This window comes from Ylistrum balloti, unplaced genomic scaffold (assembly GCF_031769215.1).
Source record: "Ylistrum balloti isolate Yb309-2 unplaced genomic scaffold, AGI_CSIRO_Ybal_v1 Utg369916, whole genome shotgun sequence".
Classification (NCBI taxonomy): domain Eukaryota; kingdom Metazoa; phylum Mollusca; class Bivalvia; order Pectinida; family Pectinidae; genus Ylistrum; species Ylistrum balloti.
In genome coordinates this window covers 2,050,819-2,072,500 of record NW_026782036.1, presented here as the reverse complement: position 1 = coordinate 2,072,500, position 21,682 = coordinate 2,050,819, and the positions used below count along the sequence as shown (strand labels likewise).

The 21,682-nt window shown below is 34.5% G+C and overlaps 1 protein-coding gene across 1 annotated transcript in view; it reads right to left on the bottom strand.

Annotated features, from left to right (window-relative positions):
- LOC132546823 (uncharacterized) overlaps nucleotides 1-4,124 on the bottom strand; it is a 4,293-nt gene extending 169 nt beyond the window's left edge. The window contains exons 1-2 of the mRNA XM_060210538.1: nucleotides 3,908-4,124; nucleotides 2,775-3,022 (exon numbers count right to left, since the gene is read on the bottom strand). Of these exons, the coding sequence (XP_060066521.1) occupies nucleotides 2,775-3,022; nucleotides 3,908-4,124 (465 nt within the window). The remainder of the gene's footprint in view (nucleotides 1-2,774; nucleotides 3,023-3,907) is intronic.
- Nucleotides 4,125-21,682: the final 17,558 nt, after the last annotated feature.

Genomic DNA, 21,682 nt, shown 5'->3' with positions numbered 1-21,682 from the left:
TGTGAGCTGAGTTAAACAACAAACATGCAATTAAAGACTATCGGATATGAGTTGCAGAGTCACATATACGGTCCAGGATATACTAGATTTTCACAATACTCTCCTATAAAGGTTCACAAAGTTAAGCCCTGGACAGCACTGGTAACTGAAACATGATATAGCATCACTGACTGGTCCTAAAGGAGTGAAACAGCTATATGATATAGCATCACTGACTGGTCCTAAAGGAGTGAAACAGCTATATGATATAGCATCACTGACTGGTCCTAAAGGAGTGGAACAGCTATATGATATAGCATCACTGACTGGTCCTAAAGGAGTGAAACAGCTGTATGATATAGCATCACTGACTGGTCCTAAAGGAGTGAAACAGCTGTATGATATAGCATCACTGACTGGTCCTAAAGGAGTGAAACAGCTGTATGATATAGCATCACTGACTGGTCCTAAAGGAGTGAAACAGCTGTATGATATAGCATCACTGACTGGTCCTAAAGGAGTGAAACAGCTGTATGATATAGCATCACTGAATGGTCCTAAAGGAGTGAAACAGCTATATGATATAGCATCACTGACTGGTCCTAAAGGAGTGAAACAGCTATATGATATAGCATCACTGACTGGTCCTAAAGGAGTGAAACAGCTATATGATATAGCATCACTGACTGGTCCTAAAGGAGTGAAACAGCTATATGATATAGCATCACTGACTGGTCCTAAAGGCGTGAAACAGCTATATGATATAGCATCACTGACTGGTCCTAAAGGAGTGAAACAGCTATATGATATAACATCACTGACTGGTCCTAAAGGAGTGAAACAGCTATATGATATAGTATTACTGCCTGGTCCTAAAGGAGTGAAACAGCTATATGATATAGTATTACTGCCTGGTCCTAAAGGAGTGAAACAGCTATATGATATAGCATCACTGACTGGTCCTAAAGGAATTAAACAGCTGTATGATATAGCATAACTGTCTAGTCCTAAAGGAGTGAAACAGCTATATGATATAGCATCACTGACTGGTCCTAAAGGAGTGAAACAGCTATATGATATAGCATCACTGACTGGTCCTAAAGGAGTGAAACAGCTATATGATATAGCACCACTGACTGGTCCTAAAGGAGTTAAACAGCTATATGATATAGCACCACTGACTGGTCCTAAAGGAGTTAAACAGCTGTATGATATAGCACCACTGACTGGTCCTAAAGGAGTTAAACAGCTATATGATATAGCATCACTGACTGGTCCTAAAGGAGTTAAACCGCTATATGATATAGCATCACTGACTGGTCCTAAAGGAATTAAACCGCTATATGATATAGCATCACTGATTGGTCCTAAAGGAGTGAAACAGCTATATGATATAGCATCACTGACTGGTCCTAAAGGAGTGAAACAGCTATATGATATAGCATCACTGACTGGTCCTAAAGGAGTGAAACAGCTATATGATATAGCATCACTGACTGGTCCTAAAGGAGTGAAACAGCTGTATGATATAGCATCACTGACTGGTCCTAAAGGAGTGAAACAGCTATATGATATAGTATTACTGACTGGTCCTAAAGGAGTGAAACAGCTATATGATATAGTATTACTGCCTGGTCCTAAAGGAGTGAAACAGCTATATGATATAGCATCACTGACTGGTCCTAAAGGAGTTAAACAGCTATATGATATAGCATCACTGACTGGTCTTATAGGAGTTAAACAGCTATATGATATAGCATCACTGACTGGTCTTATAGGAGTTAAACCGCTATATGATATAGCATCACTGACTGGTCCTAAAGGAGTTAAACCGCTATATGACATAGCATCACTGACTGGTCCTAAAGGAATTAAACCGCTATATGACATAGCATCACTGCCTGGTCCTAAAGGAGTTAAACAGCTGTATGATATAGCATCACTGACTGGTCCTAGAGGAGTTAAACAGCTGTATGATATAGTCTTATCATTTGGATATGTGATAATATAGCCAATTCTAAATTTGTATGGAAATGTGTTTTGTTTTATCTTCTGTACCGCATGAAATATTGTGAACTAACGAAATACAGAGGTTTTTATAGTTGATGAAGGATATTGAGAAGAAACAATGAGCATTAACATTGAACTTTACTAAGAAGCCTAAACAAATTCAAAGTGACCAGTTTCTGCTGAAGAATGTTTTAAATGAATGTCGAAAAAAGTTTTAAATAGATTTTTCTGTATGGATGAAGGGACATAACTCTTGCACAGCACTTTTGATTTCGAAAAGAGTGCGACAAATATTCTTTCTGGGAAATAAACTTAGGTCGTAAGGCAATCCATCTAGACCTTGAAACAACGATTATCAGCACTGACAACTTAAAAATCACGAAATTGGACAATACAGCAAAAGAGGCAAGATAAGATATGAATTATACCAAAGACACGGAAGGGAATAATACCTTTCACCACAACATTATAATTAGGATACAGCTGAGCCAGTTCGTCAGTGATGTCAAGGACCTCAAATTTCAAATCGTTTCAGGTGGCAAATGAAGAGAATTAAAGTTGGCAGAAATGTTAAAATTAAAATGGGAAGCTTCACTAACTTTTGATTAGATAAAGTTGGTAATTTTCAGGTATCTGATGATTTGAGAGGAACGTCAAGTACATGTGTATATTCTCAAGTGAACTGAGGCGCTAATCGAATGAACTAAAACGTAACATGCAGGTTACAACAACAATAACAACAAAATAAGTAGAATTATTGTAAAGTTACAGGTAATTTAGCTCACCTTTCCTTTAAATCGTTTGACATCGGTAGGCTTCAGCCGATGAAAGTCGCTGACTGCTTTTTTGAAGTTCCCTCGTCTGTCGTACTGGCGTGTGATTCTACCTGCACTCCTGGAAATCTTTGCCCGGGAGACTGCTCTAAATAAACCACGCCCTAATGCGAACGCCCCACGAGCAGCCAGTGGTATCCATCTCTTTGCCCTTCCTCCTGATGTGGCGTTTTCCAGAATACGTTTACCAACCTCGATGTCTGAAGAAGAATAAAACAATTAATTATATAAGAATTGAACAGGAGATGACTTCACATAGCGAAAAGTGATAAGGTGAATACTACACCAGCATAACTTTGTCTTAACACTGACAATCGCAAAAAATACAAAGGAATATCAATTCTTTGATCAGCAATTTTAAATTGATGAATTTATTTTCTACAAAATTAAAAAAAATTGCACTGAGATTAAATGTGCATTTAAATGAAAATTTTATATGTCTATTTATTTGTTTATCTTGTTTATTTATTTTGCAATTAGCTATTTTGGCTTTTTAATTTTTTTTACACCACACTGATTGTCAAAATATATGGACATAGATATATTGATGTGTGTGGTTAGTCTGACCATAAATACAAAATAAATAAACAAAGTTTAAGTGTAGTTGAAAAGTGAAATTCGATACTAAAACTAAGTAAATCGTGCTACGGTTCATGTTGTCTAATTTACAGTTCATATTAGCTATTATCATTATTTCATTATTCAATGTAACAACCTAGATTGCAGAGTGTCCCGCTCAGAATTAACACGAGTCATATACATAAACAATAAAAACGAAAAAAAGTTAAATATGAAACTAGTGTTTTATCATTTCAAAGATTGACATAACGGTTCACCCCTAAATAGTGTAAAATATAACTCGAATGTATAGGTTTGGTCAAAACTTTAGAATAAAAAATAAAATGTTCGAAGTATTGATCTGCACGCGCTTGGAATGTGCATCTCGATACCAAATTGGAATGACTTTTAATAGAATGATAGATGTGTACAAAATCATAGTACATACGGCAGTATCGGTGTACTGTTGGCTCTGGTATACATAACATACTTTATATATGTTTCCTTATTAAGACAATCGTCCTTACCTAATTCCCCTAAAAACTTTTCGTCCAGCGCTGAGAGGAAACTTTCCAGGTCATCCTCGGACAAAGTACTGACATCAACACCTTCTATAACCAGGCTCTCAGAGGCTCCCTCTGAAGTGACAGCTTCAGTGGTACCCAATGTGGCTCCCTGGGCTAGGTGGGACGCATGTTGACACAAGACTATCACGACCAAAGCGATGTGTAAAGTCAACGCCATCTTCTAAATATCGGAAAACTTGTTCGGGAATGTGATCTGGTCTGGTCGTACTTTGTTGAATTCTCATATTGAACTTCGCCTTTTATAAAGATTCTACGCCAGGAATTTTACTTTCGATACATGTTTACGGAAAATACGTTCCCTTTTTTTTGTTAGAAATCCCATGGAAATCCTGCTTGGGTAAAATTGATGTTAGTTATCGTAAACTCATTGTCTTCATATTTGATGGTTTTCCCTAACCCTGTCATTCTGTGATAGATGTGCGGTTGTTCGGCAGATTTATCCTCAACAGGACTAACACGATATACATGTAACAATACGCACACCAGACAGGTAAAATATGTTAAACATATGTCAAATATAATGAATTAGCAGAGGTGACAGTGGCGTTAAAGCGACACATTCGCTCAAGTCTTATTTATAAATTAGATACAGCAGAATTAAAACATAAACAGCAAGTCGTATGTAGTGCAACGATAATCTTGTCCCAAATCATATATGTTAACACTGACTGAGTAACTTTAAACTAACTAAAGATAAATACTTAATAGAATTGAATGTAATTCCATCATTGGTTTTTAATAAAGTTGAATTTCTGTACTAAAATTTAAGTCACTTTTCCGAAGACAAACAGCAAACAAACATGCAAATAGCTTCAATAATATTATTGTGAAAGCATGTGTTCACTTTTTATTTCAGAGTGAAAATGGAAATCTGACGCAAGTATAGAATAAAAAATATGCCTATTGAACGGAGAACACAAATTTATACCTTTTATACCTACTCTTTTTTAAGTTTTTCATGCCACAAGTAAAATTTTGAAATTAAAGTAATAAATAATATGAGATGTTTTCCATTTCTATTCAAACGATCTTGATATTTCCGTATGTGTCGGATGACACTAGCTGATCAACATTGTAAACTATTTGTGTTAAATTTTGATCCTTTTGTCTTATGGTTAGGGTTGTTGATAAAATGGGACACAGAGAAATCAAAGGTAAAGAATGGGCGGGGAGGGTCAGGTAAGGGGTGGAGGAAAGGGGTGAGGGAAAGGGTGGGAGATGGGGGAAGGAAGGAGAGAGTGGATATATATTGAAAATTGTGTTCTCAAGTGCTTTGTGGTGGTGTGGTGAGAGCGACGGGAGTGGGGGCGAGTACAAATGAATACTGGACTCAGAATACCCCGGATGCCTTTCCACACAATGGTATTGATGGGTAACCATTTCCTGTCATTAATAACAATTATCAGTCCACTTATGTGCATTTTTATGATTTTTTTCTTTTTATTTTCATTCATTATAGCAATAATAGGAAAAATGTGAGCCGTGTGTCGGATGGTGGAAAGACGGAGGAAGAAATGAACAGAAACAGGAACGAATATATATATTACTGTATACCTCAATAGAAAAGAAATAATTAAGTATAATTAGCGATAAGTATATTTTGTCTATTGCGGGGATTTCACCTCGAATCTTCACATGATAATATGTCTACGTTTATACCTGAATTCCTTCACGCGGTATTTTTATATTGTCAATTCAAAGGTAAATTGTTTTGAGGGTCGTGTTAAGACTAGCAGGTATTTTTCTCTGTCGCATTTCTACAATAACTTATCACAAATATATTTTCCGTATACATCTACAGACCATCACTTCTCCACTGTACACATTTATCTCGCTTTTACAACCTCATGACTTTCTCAAAGTCTAACTCGTAGTTCCGAGAGAAATCAACTGGCACTAATTGATTTCTCTCAACAAATTCCGAAACAATATTTTACGTAATATCAAAATACATGATTGATCAATTAATTTAACGAACATAAGACATATAAACTATATAAAAATTAGGTTTTGTTAGGGAAGGCCCGCAGCGGTGTAATGGAAAGTCAACGAGTGCAAATTCCTGAGTAAGATACATACATTAATTTCAATACGTAAGTAGGTTTTACCTCCATTATTCATTGCGTGTGTGTTTTCTATCTTTGACGTTTATATTTTTCTTCGTTCGTATTAAAATGCGCATTAACTGGAAAATAATATTACGCCTTTCTAAGAACTGACCAACTCAGAGAAAACATCTCACAGAAAAATAGACAAAAACATGCTACAAGCAGGCAGAGGTTATGTAAAGGAGTCGTAGGTCCTGCATATGTTATACGTTAGGACCATGGACCAGTAGAAATTATACGTTAGGACCATGGACCAGTAGAGGTTATACATTAGGACCATGGACCAGTAGAGGTTATACGTTAGGACCATGGACCAATAGAGGTTATACATTATGACCATGGACCAGTAGAAACTGTACGTTAGGACCATGGACCAGTAGAAATTTTACGTTAGGACCATTGACCAGTAAGGGTTATACGTTAGGACCATGGACCAGTAGAGGTTAAGCATAGGGACCTTAGATCCAGTACAGTCTATATGTTAGGACCAGGAACCAGTAGAGGTTAAGCGTAGGGGTCGTAGGACTAGTAGTCTATAAGTTAGGGCCATGGACAGTAGAGGTTATGCATCCAGTACAGTCTATATGTTAGGGGGGGGGGGGCCATGGACAGTAGAGGTTATGCATAGGGGGGGGGGGGGCTTACTTAGGCATTAAGGCCGTAGGTCCAGTAAGGCTTTGCATAGGGGCCCTAGGACCAGACGGTGTTGTGCTAGGACCAGTATAGGCCCTATAATAAGGCCAGGGACTAGAAGATGTTGTACATGGGGGTCGTGGGACTAGAAGAGGTTAAGTGTCGGAGACATGAGACAGGTAGGTGTTACATGGACTTTGACTCAGTATATACTATACAGTGGTGATGACATCAATGTAGCTATTCCTAGTAATCTTCGGCTTACTCCGTTTACATTTTATTATTATTTTGTAAATGTTTAAATGCATAAATTCCATTTGCCACTTCATGGTAAAATAAGTTGATATCCGCCGCCAATGATGATTGACAGCACATTATATAATACAACAGACATGTTTACCACTGCTGACGTCATGTCTCAATATCGCAGCGCCAGAGCCCCAGAACATCACACAGTGGTCATTCTGACATTATGTAATAGGGAAATCAATTTGATGTTTTAAACTTCATAATTTTTTGTAACACATCTGTCATCTTATTTATTACAGAACCCGTTGTTTACATCGCTGAAGTTTAATACGTATTAGTTAATGCCCATGCACAACTTCCGTGTATAACGCAGCTAAAGGCGGTCAGAAAAAACTTATCTTTTTGTACCCGGATTCTGTTTTGGGCGTATAACCAAAAATGTTTTGACTGGATAATATTCGTTTTGTTCTGAGGAGTAATGGAGCTCAGATAACCAATGTCAACAATGCGCCATAACTGTATGTTATTTAATAGGTATAACTTTATTTGAAAGCTGCACACTGTACATGGTAAATATGTTGTATACATGTTTAAATAATTGAAGTTTCATAGCTGTTCTTTCTATTTCAGTTGGATTTTTTTGGACTTGTATAAGAAACCATAATGGAAAATCGTAACGTTGGGGTTTCCAGCAATGCTTATCTCCCATAGAGGTCGACTTAAAGAGGTCGGTCTAAAGATGTTTTCACCCATCGAGAACATTCTCCGATACACTGCTTTGTGCCATCATAGTCGGTTCCATTGGTTTTACATTTTATGCAAATTGATCAATGACGCACTTGCCTAATATCTAATTACGTAATTTAATTACTAAACTATGAACGCCTATTGTCACAAAACAGATATAGTATACTTAATTATTTTAACGATATAGGAAAGTTCGAACCATAAACTTAATTCCAAAATATTAAAATAGTAAGTATACCGCCGATATTATTAATTTCTTAAGCATTTTTTTTTTAGAAAAACGTCATTTTTTGTGAACAAATGACAATTTAAATGTCATCCATATTCAGTCCATTAAAAGTTATTTAGTATATAGGTAGCTTTATCTCTTACCCTAACCCTGACCAAAGATCGAAACATCACCATTTGTGCAAAGTGTTGACATTTGGCTTTTATGTGTATCTCTTCAATGACTTGTTTAATGATAGTGGACATAGGAGACCACCCTGTTACACTTCAAACCTTCATGTACACATGTACCTTTCCTAACATATAACAACCCCTCGCACGCATACAAGTAATGCCGATATGTCCTTGAAAGACTGTCTGTCAGTTGTAATTAGGACGTTAAATGCAATATATTATTTATATGACCGATAGTTACTATACAAACATTCCAGTAATATATTATATATTTCATATACGCTAATATCATCAATTGTTCTCTTACTTTCTACATTTTCTTTAAGACGGAGACTTTAAACACATTATGCAGTATCATTCCCACAATGAGAAGTAGATGTGTAGGTGTGAGTTGTCTTTAGGAGAGACATTAAGAACAGGAAATCTGCTAGAAATATAAGACTTCCCCAGCACAATTGGTTGTTTGATATCTTAAAAGCAGATGGTAATAACTTTACTGATGATGAAGAGATTGGTATGTGTAATAAATGTTTTAAGAATTATCAATAAAGAAAGTAACAACATAAATGTCAAAACATCGGTGTTGATGACGATACCTGGCGAAATATCGCAATGTTTTCCATAGAGGGTCTATCTTATGAACAGTCTTCGCACACTATGTATGGAGAGTTCCAATCAAAACTCGACCATATTGCATACAAGCGTGTAAAACAACAACTCATCTTTCATTACAAGCAGTGGTGTCCTTGGTCCTCATGTATTTGTTCACATCAACTCATAAGGAAAGATCTCAGCACTAACGTTGATATCCGCACTCATGAAAGAGAAATGCGATGCGTATTGTAAAACCTGGACTGGTTGGACAAGAACACATTTTCTAACATTTCTTTCATAGTGTTCATCTTTTGTTGGCAAACCACGAGGATGCACAATTGTTCTGGGTAAAAAATAAAGACGAACATAGCATGGAAACAGAGTTCAGCTCTTTTTCTAGCATATCGAAAAAAATTCATACCATATAAAAACATAAGAAATGACCACTGTTCCTTTGCTCCTTGGATGTGAACATTTCACAAGAGAAAATATTCTGAGACAAAACACTGTGTTCTCAGAAGCGGTTTCTGGCCAGCAGGTGATTGTCATATTTGACGGTACCTCTATCTTTATTCCTAAGAGCTCTGATCACAAGTTTCAGAGAATCTCCTACTGTGTCCATAACAAGCGGAACTATTCGAAGTTCATGAACATAGCCCTGCCTCATGGTTACATTCTGGACACAGTAGAACCTTTTCATAAAAGCGATAATGATCCAAAGTTTACTAAAGCCGTCATGGATAGTCTCTCCTGGCTGGGGAAAGATGACGACGTCGTTGTTGATCGAGGGTTTAGGGATGTTTTGCCAGATTTGGAATCACGTGGTTTGACAACAAATATACCGTTTTACCTAAAACCTGAGCAAACTCAACACGTCGACCTACAAGCTAACCTTGATAGATCCATACCTAAACCCAGACGGGTCCTGGATTCATGATGATTCAAACAATGTCTGTTTTTTAAAACACAACTTGCCTACAACTATTTCATCGATGTCACCGAAGCACTCATAAGAATAGTAACATGGGTATATGGATAGCTCAGCGAGTGAAAAATGAGCCAGATCTTACTAGAAGGGCAAAGTCACTACTTGTCAAACTAGATGCTACTGCGGATAATTGTGACTTTCCAAAGTTAGACACGGAAAACCTGTGGACGATATCCTGTGACACATTCCAAATAGCATTGGCAGCTGGCTACATAAGTGAGCACCTGAGTGATGTAGCGACTATGAGATCTGGATCTATCGGCACTCGTGAGACATTTTACGATGTCGGACCCACTCGAGGCATAAGAGCAGTTAAAGTACAATGTTTGGATCCAGCATGACAGGTCCGGATTATTATTGCCAGTGTCCTACTGGACATAGAACCACTGGGGTATGTGGTCACGTAGCCAGTATCCTGTACTATTTCGGACACTACATCTATTTGGAAATCAGTAAGCCTTTGCATCCAAAGGTCAAAACGTTTAAGACAAACCTCAAGTAAAGTAGATTTCGCTACCAACCGTCATCTTCGAGGAGATAGGTATGGTTGATATGGACAATTACAACTACATTACTGTACGATGTAAACCAACACTGACATGGCCAATCAGATTCTAGGACGAAGAAGCCTTGTTGGATTCCGGATTAGATGGTTTAATGTGTCAACCAGCTTAAATCTCTCATTTAGCAGTCTTGTTAGAATATTGATTCAAGAGTTGTAAGAACATTTGAATTTTGTGGTTATCGGGGACCACGGCAGCCATTTTGAAAGTTGAAATTCTCTTAAGTGGATTATTGGTATAGGGGACAGGCCTTTAGTACTAATAAACATTTTTATTTCAGTTCATTTTACAATACTTCATTTCAAAACAGATTCCCCCTTTGCTCGTTTTTCCTTCAAAATACATAGAAATATTGTCAATCAATTTTTGTTACTTTGCATAAGTACTTACCACATAATTACGACTGGGCTATCAATAGGCAGTTGTATTCTTGACCTTCGGAAAAGCTCGCTTAATGTAAAAAGAGCATGTTCTTTTTCAAAATCCATCATATTTTTATCTCCTGTTCCCAATGTATTAAAAACTTGCTTCTTGCATTTGCATGTAGTATATCCAACATGATATTATCAGCATGTTCATGTTTAGTTTCCGTAAAGAAATAAAGAAATGATATTGTAGCATTTCCCCCTCAAAACCATATATTTGTTTTTCATTTTTGGCACAAAAAGTGCGCTATATTCTTGCGTATTTACATGTTTGAGCTTAAACGCCTATTTGTAAACGTACGACTATAGAGGCTGCCAATAGCACATACAGGCTGTTGTATTTGCTTCTAAGCCATTCTGAAACCCAAACTTTCCTTAGAATTGGAATTTTTACAAATTTTATCTAAAATTGACAAAGTAAAACAATCTAGATCATAGAATGCTTAGAAATCAATTGAATTTGAGACAAAACACTTTCACTTAAATTTCTTCTGTTTGAAGTTTTATTATCATATAAGTTTTACATTAACAGATACATTTACTGCCGACTACAGCAAATATAGAATTACCTTTCATGTTACACGTAATTCAAACAATATCCATGGTAAATACATGTGTTCCGTACCAAATGAACTCACTGAATTGTATACTGTTTTGATAATCAAGATACATCGGTGGTCAGGATACTTTATCATATAGAAGTAAACACGACAACGACAATGTTTAATCAGTCTTCTCATTACATGTACCACAATGGCTAATTAAACCAAGGGAAGTAACTCTTGTAATAAAATCAGATTGAGCATTCAGTACGTACCTGTCTACCAGGTGGTGTTAATGAGGTCTCTCGTGTTATTATTTACATATTTGGGGTTCATTTTAATTGTGTATAAAAATGTCGTAATTTTTTTTCAATACTTAGAAGTACATTTCTATTGTTCTTGTGAATTGTCCATTAATAACTGTCTCATCACAGCCGGTATGTGAAAGATGAAGTTTATCTCCGACGTATTTTCTGTTTTAAAAACTTCTTGAATATGAGTATGATTCCGGTTTCTTGAAATTGTACAGCTAAAATATTTACCTTTCTTACATATTAGTTTTACTTTCCACATTATTTCCTTATACGGACATACCTCTAACATAACTGCTTTCGGAATATCTTATATTCTAAATCAAACTATTTTCTTGCATGTTTTAATGTTTTGTTTCTCTTTTCATCCTATATTATTTTCAGTGCATGAAAGGAATATGAATGTCTGTTAAGACACTGTCACAATGATGGTATGTATTTATTGAGAGGAGAGATATAAGTTGACATAAATTTGTGTCCACTCTTATACAATATGTTTAAACGTGTTAGAAAGCACTTAAGATAATAAAAATAAAGTTGAATATTTATTTAGCTATTTGTTGGCAGATTTACACAGACTAATTTTCCGGAATATGATATACATAGTAAAAAGACGACGTCCAGTAATTAGCCTCGTCCATGTTTACACAATACTGTGAAACAGCATCATCATTACTTTGTATCATATGAGTTTGGCAACTTCAAACAGAAATAAAAAAAATCTCTGGAAACAGAAATATGCCAATCCCATCTATTTCTATTTCATCGGAAGTTATCGAACCTTTTGTCAATGGTGGCGCTATTCAAAAAGGACAACTTCCTGTTACCTGCACAGGTGATAATCACACAGGTGAGATTGGGTTTAAGTTTGGAAACATGTGAGTAAGGTGTATTTCTGTAAGGAAAGAAATGTACAGATTGAAAATCGAAAGTTAGTGAATTTATTCCTATTTCACCATCACGGGCGAAGAACGTGATCATAAAAAAATACTGAACAGTAAAGTTAACGTTGTCCGAAAACACATGTTCAGCACAAGTGTACTATGTATTCTGTAGACATACATTGTTTTCTAGTGCAATTTCGATGACCAATAATGCGTCATAACCTACCCATATATCAGGATTTCTTGGTAATACAAAGTTGTGGTTGATCGTAGCAGTAGGCGGTAATCCTAGGTCGCGATCAGCGAGCGACTCGTGAGACAAGATCCCGACAGCGATGGTGAGAACCGGCTTTCTTCAGCTCACCTCAAGTCGCTTACAGCTCACGGGAACAAGATATGAGGTGGCTCAACTCATACGATGCAAAGTTAATTAGGATGCTTAGTTAATGATGATGCTCTGAGTAGAACTTGAATGAGGTAAATCACTCGAAACCTATCAGCACCATATTAATTTCAGAAACCAAGCATAGATCTGTTGAATGTCATTTAAGAAATATGCTAGGTTTAGCACAACCTCACATATGATTGATATTTTTGCATTTGAGTGATAAATCTTTTACCCAAAGGCAGGATCATTTGAAAGGTGCAGATTTTGAGAGTACAGCTCAACTTCTAGTATATATATATGCTAGTGGAGTTTTCCAATTAGTCGAGCGGTATAGTGTGTCCGTCTACAGACAACTAGTTCCAATTCTGCCGAGGATATTTTTTTTTAACTCCGTCAAACACAAAAGAAATACATTAAGTTCTTTGAAACATTTACAACAACAGGGTGTCATCTTTTTAACAATAACATATGACCCAATATTGAACCATCGTCAAATGCACAATGTATTGGACCATGTTAAATATAACCATTTTTTTTTTGTTTCAAATGTTTGGATTCAGGATCATTACCCTGTTGTGATGTTGCCCAACCTGAATAGATGTATGTGTCAATTTCTAATATCACAATTCAAATATAATTCTATCATTATATATTTACCTAATTAAGATGTTGTGAATTAATTCCAGAAAATGCACATCTGCCTTGAACACCATGTGATTATGGGAAAATACCCACATAATTTGTAATTACACAAATAAAAACTTGTTATTTGAAAGGAAAGATTGCTGGTCATGTTTATTTTTGAATTTTTTAGTATTTTTCTCTCTATTCCTTTGCAATCAGATATCCTTCATAAAACTTTGTTTCATTTATACATTAATTTTACAAAATTTTGAAATTAATTCTTTATTCATCTTTTTATGCAGATCTTGGATTTTGATAATATTTACCGATTGTTGAAGGAGAGAACATCTTGTTTGATACAGCATTTTGTGGTATAAATACTGAATAATGACGTTTGATGCAGATTTCCAGGACAAAGTTATAACTCAGATAAGCTATTGTACAGATAAATACAATTTGCCATTTCATCATAAATGAGGCAACAACGAGATGTTATTGACCCAAGCTCAAATCAAGGGCAACCGGGTTCAAACTCTGAGACAACGCACAGTCCCTCCGACACCACCACCCCTCCTATTGATAATGGACCTCCAAGGAATTACTACCCTCCCCAATCAGCAGGAGATAGCTCAACAGACACTATAGCAGCTATTACAGTAGCTCTACTTGCCGTTTTGATAATATTTAGTGTTTTGTTGATTTTCCGTGCCATAAGGAAACGACGACGTGCAATGAGAGGAACAGAAATAAACGCCATTCCTACTATTTCCACTGGAGTAATGGGTACAGGTAAGCTACAACAGTTATATATACTGAATAGTATTTATTTCATTTGTGCTATTCTTAGGTATTGGTCTTTATTTTAATTATTATTTAGTTTTCTTTTTTTTCATGTAGTTGTTATTTTTTTGACCAACTGAAATTTAGATAACTCTAACATGATTAGGGATTATCTCCCTTTTTTCTATTGTTTTTCTTTCCTACATGTATATTATACACTTTGCCAAGTTTGTGATTAGATATGATTGTTAATCACTTATACAGTATTTTTGAAGGATTTTTTCCAGTGAGTCCTCATCACACTTTGAAAAATGCGTAATATCTAGTCACAAAGAGATAGTGGTATATGAGTCCAGGGCTAAGATATTTGTATCCAAAAAATCACTGCCTATGGGAAAAAAAATGGTTTTCACCTAAGATATTGATAAGAATACAAAGTACAAAGTATTGTTTTTGTGTCAAAATTGAGCAATGCAAAAACTCTATAGTATATTACTTTGAAACTAAATCTAATTAATGTCCTTGACATTTTATAAAGTTCAAATAGTGTGACCCTTGTCCATCCATCTGTCATTCTGTTATCTCTCAACACTTATGTTAACTACAGTAGTAACCATATTCCTCCTTGTGGCTTTACCAGTTACTCCTAATTATATATATTTAATACTGTATAGAAAAAATAGGATTTCAAACACAAGGGTTTAGCATTAGTACTTTTATTCCTGATCTTCAAATGTTTAACCTTAATAACAATGTATTGATGATGTCAAAGGGGCCACAACATCATAATACATACAGTATTTAGTAACGGAAGTAAGTCTCATGTTAGGCTATGTAGTTTTGGTTTAATTTTACAAAGTATTACTCTTTTAATTTCCAAGCAATTGTCTCTATTTGCATTGTGTACAATATATAATATTTATATATACACAAGTATATTTTGCAATGTTTTTTCTATGCATGTTTCAGGAGTATCAGCGTATGGTAACGTCGCTGTATCAGGGCCGATCAGTTGGGAGTCGATAGATAATGGAGGCAACAACAGAGATGGAAGTGAAGTTCAGGGTGCCATGGCGATGGCATCACCTAGTCACTACGACAACGCTGGATTTACATAGCAGAAGTACATAACAGGTTAGTGAAAAAAATGTTTACACGACTTTCAAGTCAACGTAATATTACATAGTGTCTGTATTTAATACATTATAGTATATTTCAGAATTGAAAAAGATTTAAAAAATTGTCATGTTTATTTTTTTTATTGGAAATAAAAGATTTTCTGGCAGTATGCTTTTAAAATTCTCAGTCAGGTCAGAGAACTTAATATTCTTAACTTCTACATTGTACAATTTGTTTAATTGTTTTGAAAATAGAAACAATAGCAAATTAGTTTCAATGCAATAAACAAAGTATTTAGTACATAGATCCATTTTCTTTTTGTGGCCATTTCAGAAAAAGGTTTACCTCTAATTTGAGCTACTTATATCAGACCCCTAAGATGCCTTCCTAACTAAAGTAACAGTGATACAGTTGGATTAGTAGATATGCACAGCTCCTTGTACTATGGTAATCAGGGACTGTGAAAGAGTTAATGTCATTTTGTAGATGTGCAGTATATATTTTTTATTCTCTCCGAAAATTTTCGGGGGAGCATATAGTCACAGCCTTGTCCATCTGTCTGTCTTTCAGTAGGTCTTTTGTTGTCTGGAGCATAACTTTGTCCACAATTATGCAAGAATCATGAAACTTGGTATATACATTGGTCAGATTCAGGGCCCTCGACCCCTCAGTTACAGAGTTATTGCTTCTTGTGAAAATTTCTTGTTCAGAGCATAACATTGCTTGCATTTAAACTAGGGTAATGAAAACAAATTGATCATACTAAGACGATATGCAATGTACCAGATACAGGGCCCTTGACCCCTCAATTACAGAGGTATTGCCCTTTGTTAAAATGTTTTGTCTTGAGCATAATATTGTTTGCATTTAAGGTAGGATAATGAAGCTTGGTGTATACAATGATCATACAAAGAAAATGTGCAATGTACTGATGTTAGGGCCCGCAACCTCTTAATTACAGAATTCTTGCTCTTTGTTAAAATCACTTTGCCTGCATTTAAACTAGGATATTGAAATGTGATGTATACATCAGTCATACAGGAGCAAGGTGCTGTGGTGCAAAATCTGATCCCTTGTCTAATTTATTTATTGTTATAATTTTGTATTAACTTTGCATAAAATCTTCATAATGTGTCTGTAAATTGTGGATTTTATTTACGACAAAAATGATGCAAAATAAAAAGAATTGGCACGATTAGCCTTGAAAATAAAAGCGACAGTTTGATTTCAATCTTATTATTTATTTTTTCAGATAAATCTTTGTTACAGTCGACTCGACAGTCACCAGATCTGAAACTATATGTACATGTATGTGAAAATTCTGATGCATAGCCAAAGTTAAAAAGGACACTTTGTTAAGATTCTTAAAAATTAGATAGTTTTGTTAATTTATCAGCATTTTTATGCTTACTTATTATACTACCCAGGTAAAAACAATATCTTGAGTTCCTTTAATTGAAATGTAGAAGAAATTTTGTGGAATGTCACAGTTGATTAAATTGATGGTGACATACTGTATTTAGATTCTATGTTAATAAATTTAAATTCAAAATTTAAACACTTGAGAAATTGCCTGCTTGTACTGAAACTATTTGGTATCTGATTAATCAGTACTAGTTTGTAACAATTAAACCTGGTGCCTTTAAAACTCATGATGCCGTATGTAAAAACAAATAAAATTCTTGTTAAGATCATGTTTCTTTAATGTTGAAGGAAAACGTGACTTTAGAAAGAAAGTGTTATATTAACAGGAAAGCTGTTATTTTTCAGAATATAGATGATTGAAAATGCAAAATATTATTTCTTATCTAGCATGCAACATCTTTAGAGTAAGATGAAGAATTTATAATCTTTTTTAATGTGACCGGTGTGTTTGGACCAAGTTGTCTCCCATTACGTTGTGTCCATTCCAAAATCAGAGGCTATCCTCAAAACATTTGTAATTACCATGCTAAAATTCCAGTAAAATCACACGTTTTGTTCATTTCCTTACTTGCATAGTTTTGACTTTTGGTTACCTTGGTAACAGGTTTTAAGAACAAAAAGATTTTTGTCAAGGTCCTATGATATACAAGAATTGTCACAATTTTCAAAACATATGTGATCAGTATTTATTTTACTAAAAAAGAATAAGTGTAAGATCCCATTAGGAAGAAAAGGGGCCAATTGAACTATGCCCAATATTCTTCAGAATTTTAAAAAATCATGGAATATAACACTTCAGAATAATGGTGTCAATCTAAGCTATTGCTATTTGCTCAAATGTTTATTAATATTGCATATCATTGTTAATTGTATGTGTTGGTACGTTTGACCTTTGCATTATAAGCATCAATTTTTTACTTGAATTTTCCATTTTTTCCTGCCAAAGTGTTTGATAGATCTTGAAGTGCTACCCTATTAGTAATTGAGATGATAACATTTTTTAGCTTTCAAAGAGATATTCAGCACAAAATTTCATTGATGTTTTGGTATAAAAAAGAATATGAAACAAGGATCTACTAAGGTTCCTTCAGAAATGGTGCACATCTATTCATCATATAAACAAACAAGTGATATTCAGTTTGTGGAAACTCTCCATAGATCTAGATTGATTGACTTAGAAGCATTTAGCTCCTCTATTGTTTAGCCAAAACAGGTTTGATTTTATCAGCCAAATCGTGGGATGTATTTGTGTATATTTTTAGTTGACAAAAAATGAACCAAACAAAGAAATGTAATTCTGATCCAAGCAAAAGTTATTAGTGAAGGGTGTACACACCTGTGTATTTACCCACTATCTAGCATAAAGTCTTTGATCCAGTAACTGTGTTTGGAGGTAGGTAGTGGGAAGGGGGAATTTCCACCAATTATGTTTGTTAAAACTGACCTTATGAAAGATATTTCAATGCTGACAATAGTTTGAAAACTGATTTTACGAGAAAACGTTCTAAAAAGACAACAGACAGAAATCTGCCAACTTGTGCTGAATATCCTTTCAAAAAGAATTTGAAATGAAAACATTTACAGAAAGTGTGAAAAAAATTGTACAAAATATTGAACTGACCTGATTTAAGTGACATAGATTTTGATCTATGTTATCTTTCAGTGTGAAAGGTTTACATTTAAAGGCATATGGTTTCATTATAAGTGCTATAAATCATTGTGTGAAAGGTTTACATTTAAAGGCATATGGTTTCATTATAAGTTCTATAAATCATTGTGTGAAAGGTTTACATTTAAAGGCATATGGTTTCATTATAAGTGCTATAAATCATTATTTTAAATTGAATCTGTCTAGTCTGATGAGATGTGTCAATACACTGATCATAGTCCTGACAAATTGCCAATACCTGCCATATGTGTTCACCACATCCTGTACATGTACATAGTTTGGTATACCCTGGTTTTGATTCATTACCTATGAGATGTTTTAACTGATTAGGGGAAAAATTAATTGGTGCACAAAGAGATACATGAACTTGTTCATGTATTATATAGAAATAGATATAGAAGAAGCACATACACATAATTAGTTTAATAATGATATAGAACAGTATATACGCAGAGATGTACAGAGTTATATACAGATACATGTAAATATACATCTGGGTTAAGATTCAAAATTACTTACATAAAATAACCAATAAAGTAGGTATGCATACAGTACATTTACTTATATCTACTTACATCTAAGGTGAATGTATTTGTATCTTTTTTTGACAATTGTATGACATCCAATGTGTTAACAATATCATACAGGTATACATACAGGAAAATTAGATAATTTTCATATGTGCAGAGCATACATGTATGTTTACATATTTTCAGGTTTCTTTATAGAAATAACCCAGCGACATACATCTTTTAATTGAACAAGCTTGTATGTTACATGTATTTGTAAGTAATACAATTTCAGTACAATTTGATAATGAAAACATGTATGTGCTTGTAAGTATTACAATTTTAGTACAATTTCACAATAAAGAAGAAATTGTAGACTGAAATAATAATTTCTAATGAATATATATGTAAATAATACCTGTTGTTGCCTAAAAATTGAAAATATGTTTCTCAGGTTTGATGTACACAAATCTATCTCAATAAGGATTTTGTAGCCTGCACACAAGATAAAGGCATGGAAATGTTTCCATACAGGATAATTATTCAGTTTGTTCTAGAAGACGTGATTGAAGATAGTGATGTGTTTATTATTCTTTGAAATAATAGTTCTCTTGTTTCTATGGTAAGAAGCATACAAACTTACATATTTTACTGTAAAATCATTGAGGGAGGGTTTATTTTTCTCTTAATTCAGAAATTCATATATCCATGAATCATTTATAAACTAGTGAACATTTGGAACATTATGAATTGAATTGGATAATTAAGTACTATTATCCAACAAAATGGAGTGCCCACAAGATTTTTCCTGAAACCCACGAAATTAGAGTTCTTCGGAAGATTTTACAGTAAGCGTGTGTTGTATGATGACTTACATGTAAACTGTGTTTCTGTGCAAATAATTTGTTACTTATCTCGCTGATGATCTTATGCCATCAGGCAGTAACAAGATTTCCATACTCTTTTCAACCTTTCCTTAAATAACACTATTAATCTTGAAATTCTTAAGGGACTACAACATGAAAAAGGGTGAATGGAATGTTCAATGAGATAAGAAGCAGTTACTTTAAAGCCAGTTAATGAATTGAACTGCATAATATAGTTGTTTGTCCTTCTAAGATTTGTCAGTGATTCTGTATCATGTAGCTGTTTCATCCTTCTAGGATTTGTCAGTAATTCTGCATCATGTAGCTGTTTCATCCTTCTAGGATTTGTCAGTAATTCTGCATCATGTAGCTGTTTCATCCTTCTAGGATTTGTCAGTAATTCTGCATCATGTAGCTGTTTCATCCTTCTAGGATTTGTCAGTAATTCTGCATCATGTAGCTGTTTTCATCCTTCTAGGATTTGTCAGTAATTCTGCATCATGTAGATGTTTTCATCCTTCTAGGATTTGTCAGTAATTCTGCATCATGTAGCTGTTTCATCCTTCTAGGATTTGTCAGTAATTCTGCATCATGTAGCTGTTTCATCCTTCTAGGATTTGTCAGTAATTCTGCATCAAGTATCTGTTTCATCCTTCTAGGATTTGTCAGTAATTCTGCATCATGTAGCTGTTTCATCCTTCTAGGATTTGTCAGTAATTCTGCAACAAGTATCTGTTTCATCCTTCTAGGATTTGTCAGTAATTCTGCATCATGTAGCTGTTTCATCCTTCTATGATTTGTCAGTAATTCTGCATCATGTAGCTGTTTCATCCTTCTAGGATTTGTCAGTAATTCTGCATCATGTAGCTGTTTCATCCTTCTGGGATTTGTCTTTGATTCTGTATCATGTAGATGTTTTCATCCTTCTATGACTTGTCTTTGATACTGCATCATGTAGCTGTTTCATCCTTCTAGGACTCGTCATTGATTCTGCATCATGTAGCTGTTTCATCCTTCTAGGACTCGTCATTGATTCTGCATCATGTAGCTGTTTCATCCTTGGACTTTTCAGTGATGCTAAAGACCTAAAAATTGCAATATGGATTCCTTGAAAGATTTGAATAAAAAAAACAAAAGGATTCATAATTTGCAACATTGGAAGTAAGGATTTACATCTTATTTATTTTAATTTTTCTCTGCCTCTCCCCAACTATCTCATTCCATTGCACATATGTTTCTTTATACCAAATCTGATACCAAATCTGAAATATCTACATAGTGCTTGACTTTTAAAAAGTTATGTCCGGTTCTATTAAGTATAATTTTAAAGTGTTTCACTTAATTATTGCCATAGTAGATTTTTTAAATTGTTGTTTCATCTCTTCTAATAATTGGCAAAATGTGAATTGATGAGCAGAATTGTATATGATATATAAAAACACAGAAACAGATTTATCTGTATTGATGATCATCGATTGTGAAGTACATATTCGTTGACTGTAAAAGTAGTTTTCATCATTTTATCTTCTATTATGTAGAAAAAGATTGTGGTAGCAATTAACTTTAGAGGTACTATTATATTACCCATGTTGATGTCATTGTTGGTTATCTCTGGAAATCTAATCCTCTCGTATTGTGGTGAAATTTTCTTTTCCTTTCATGTGATTTCCTTTCATGTGATTTCCTCTCATGTGATTTCCTTTCATGTGATTTCCTCTCATGTGATTTCCTTTCCTGTAATTTCCTCTTGAATATGTTTCTCTGAATTTCATATAGATTTCTATCTGATAATGTCATATTTTCTTTCTTAATAACGATACATATTTATCTTCGTTTTATGTGGTACATTATTGTCTGATCTATGTGGGATATTGAATGTGATATGAATA